General features: G+C 52.4%; 1 protein-coding gene across 1 annotated transcript in view; it reads right to left on the bottom strand.

The window, feature by feature from the left end:
• Nucleotides 1–2,867, bottom strand: part of LOC104852000 (1-phosphatidylinositol 4,5-bisphosphate phosphodiesterase gamma-2) — a 102,873-nt gene that overhangs the window by 55,774 nt on the left and 44,232 nt on the right. Inside the window, exons 4-5 of the mRNA XM_033757908.1 lie at nucleotides 2,748–2,795; nucleotides 2,550–2,634 (exon numbers count right to left, since the gene is read on the bottom strand). Of these exons, the coding sequence (XP_033613799.1) occupies nucleotides 2,550–2,634; nucleotides 2,748–2,795 (133 nt within the window). The remainder of the gene's footprint in view (nucleotides 1–2,549; nucleotides 2,635–2,747; nucleotides 2,796–2,867) is intronic.

Raw genomic sequence — 2,867 nt, 5'->3', positions numbered from 1 at the left:
GCGCACATACACATACATACTTGGTAAAAACACAATGAAAGATGGTGTTTTCTCCTATGTCTTTAAAAAATAAAAAATTCATTTTGGTAGAATAAAATGTATTTCCATCAGCTATATGCTTTTCGCTCCTGTAGCAATATAGGCCTAAGTCCCCGTTCCTTTTTTATTCTCTTCTGACATTCGGGAATCCCCATCTTTCAATGCACATACACATACATACTTGGTAAAAACACAATGAAAGATGGTGTTTTCTCCTATGTCTTTAAAAAATAAAAAATTCATTTTGGTAGAATAAAATGTATTTCCATCAGCTATATGCTTTTCGCTCCTGTAGCAATATAGGCCTAAGTCCCCGTTCCTTTTTTATTCTCTTCTGACATTCGGGAATCCCCATCTTTCAATAGCAAACTTTAATTTGAAAACTAAATAAATCAAGCCTTGAAAATGAGCTTAAAACCCGGGTGCCACCCCTGACAAGCTGGGTTGCTTTAGATGAGTGACTAAACTCCTCTGGGCCTAGCTGTGCCCACTTCTAGAATGGGCGCCTGGCACCCAGTTGACCTAGGACATCCAGTGTGACCACAAGGAGCTCAGGACGGGGCTGCTGCTTAGCCAGCTGCCCACCAGTGCCAGCTGTTCCTTTCTGTCCTCGGAGAAGGAGGTCAGGGCTGGACCCAGCAGAGCCGCTGGGACTCGGCCCCCTGCCCCCGGCCAGCGCGGCACCTGCCTCCCTTGGCGACAGACCTCCCTCCCATGGCCCCCATGGTTTTTCTCTCAGGAAACATGATTAGTCAGCCTGCTGCGGGAGACGGGAAAGGGTGGGAAACTGGCAGAGCTGACGCTAGTTGCTCTTTCGCAGGCGCCTCACCTCGGTCAAAGCTCCTTTTGAAAAACCTCTGGGAAGAGACGAGATTTTCCATGATGGAGAAGCAGGGAGGAGGGGATGGGACCATGTCCAGGATGGGGCGTCTCGCCTGCTGAGGCCCAAGATGACGGGAAGGGGTCTACACAGGACTTAAAGAATCCACCCTGGGTCAGGGGAAGGCTACCGTGTGTTTCCCACACAGTGCTCCAGAGCTGGGTTAACCAACGTCACCCCCTTGGGGACAGCCATGGCCAACTTGGCTCCCCATCATCCTGTGTCCAGCTCCAGGGTGACCCACATATACCACAGGGAAGGAAAGCACTTGTGGGAGGTCACCCTCCTCGGCAGTGTGGACACCCTGCGATGTGGGGACCTCCCTGGTCCACCTGGGGACACGAGAGGGCGCCCAGGGACCAGATGACGTGAACACGGGATGCATGTGGGAAAGAGGAGAGAGACACACACAGTAGGGGTACAGCATAAGCACCCATGGCTAACTGTCCCCCCATCAGGGCCACACCCAGCCCTCCAGCGACAAGGGACAGGTAGGGCTACCAGACCAGGATGGACAGGCGTAGGAGCAAAAGAGGGAGATGCAGCCATGTCTAAGCCAAGAATAAACAACAGGAAGAGACTCCTTTGAAGGTCACATGTGATGCTAACATGAGACTGAGTTGCTCAGTCCGTGCCTGGCAGGCACAGTGCTCCACGAATGATCATTTTTACCATGTTGTTACGAATAACAACTGGACTGTGACCTCCAAAAAGTGAGAAATGAATAAAGGATGGCCAACCTCACGCGCAAGGCAAGAACTGCGGATGGAAATGCAATCCCACGCTGTCTTTTGTCCATCTGATTACGAACAGGCAGGGGCTGGATGACAGCAGGGAAGCCAGGCGCTGTTGGGACAGGTGGATGTCTACACCACCAGCCAGCACACTGTTGGTGCAGGATGTGCTTGGCAGCCGGGACCCATATCCAGGATTCACTGGATTCACATCCACCCCGCCCAAGTCCACACAAAGGCAGCCCCTTGAGGGTTTCACAGCAGCGCTGTTCAGAGTGACATGGCCTGGGAACCACTCTGTGTCCATCAATAAGGACGTGACTTCTAGGCCTGTACTGCATTTGTCTCATCCAAGGAAAAGCCCAAACCACATATTTGTTAAAGAAAACAGGGCCAGATGTGGTGGTGCACGCCTGTAATCCCAGCACTCTGAGAGGCTGAGGCAGGAAGATCACAGGTTCAAGCCCAACCTAGGCAACTTAGTGACTTTAGGAGGCCCAGTCTCAAAATAAAAAATAAAATGGGCTGAGGCTGCGGCTCAGTGGGAAGGCCTGGGGTCCAATCCCCAGGGCTGTGGAGGAGGAGGAGGAGAGGGAGGCAGAAGAAAGCTCTGACACAGAGCTTCGCACACACTCTACAGGAGCTAACCCATGCGGTGCTGGCCAAGGGACAGAATGACATGTCACACATCGTCACCCATTTCTCCCAGCCCTTCCACCACTGCCATTTAGCTCAGTTCGCTCCCTCACCGTCAGTCTCTCCTGCCACAAAGTGCGGGCACCTTGACAATCGCTTTCCTGTGTGTTCCTGGGACATGGAAGGTCCTCAAACATCAGTGACTAGGCCCAAGTGCCCATGGCAGAGACGTCCTCTGCAGCTGCTCTCGACTTCTCCACCGGACTGCGGGCCACACCCATGCAGGGTGCTCGTCCCTTGGAGACCCCGCCCTCACCATGGTAGCTGGCGCTGCACAGGTCGGATCTGATAGTAGAGGGACCTCGCCACCACAGAACGTGCTCCAAACCCTCGCAACTGTAAACCCCGAGTGACAATTGCCGTGTGCTGAAAACTGCAAAAACGTGAACGACCCTTACCTGTTTCTTCTGGTTTGATCTACAGAATAAATCTGTTTTCTCAGCCAACTGGAAAGAAATTGGAGACGAGAGAGAGAGAGAGAGAGAGAGAGAGAGAGAGAGAGAGAGAGAGAGAGAGAG

Source organism: Fukomys damarensis, unplaced genomic scaffold, assembly GCF_012274545.1.
Source record: "Fukomys damarensis isolate Sample0158 unplaced genomic scaffold, DMR_v1.0_HiC HiC_scaffold_32, whole genome shotgun sequence".
Taxonomy (NCBI): Eukaryota; Metazoa; Chordata; class Mammalia; order Rodentia; family Bathyergidae; genus Fukomys; species Fukomys damarensis.
The sequence above is the reverse complement of the archived record's forward strand: the minus strand, read 5'-3'. Positions and strand labels throughout refer to the sequence as shown.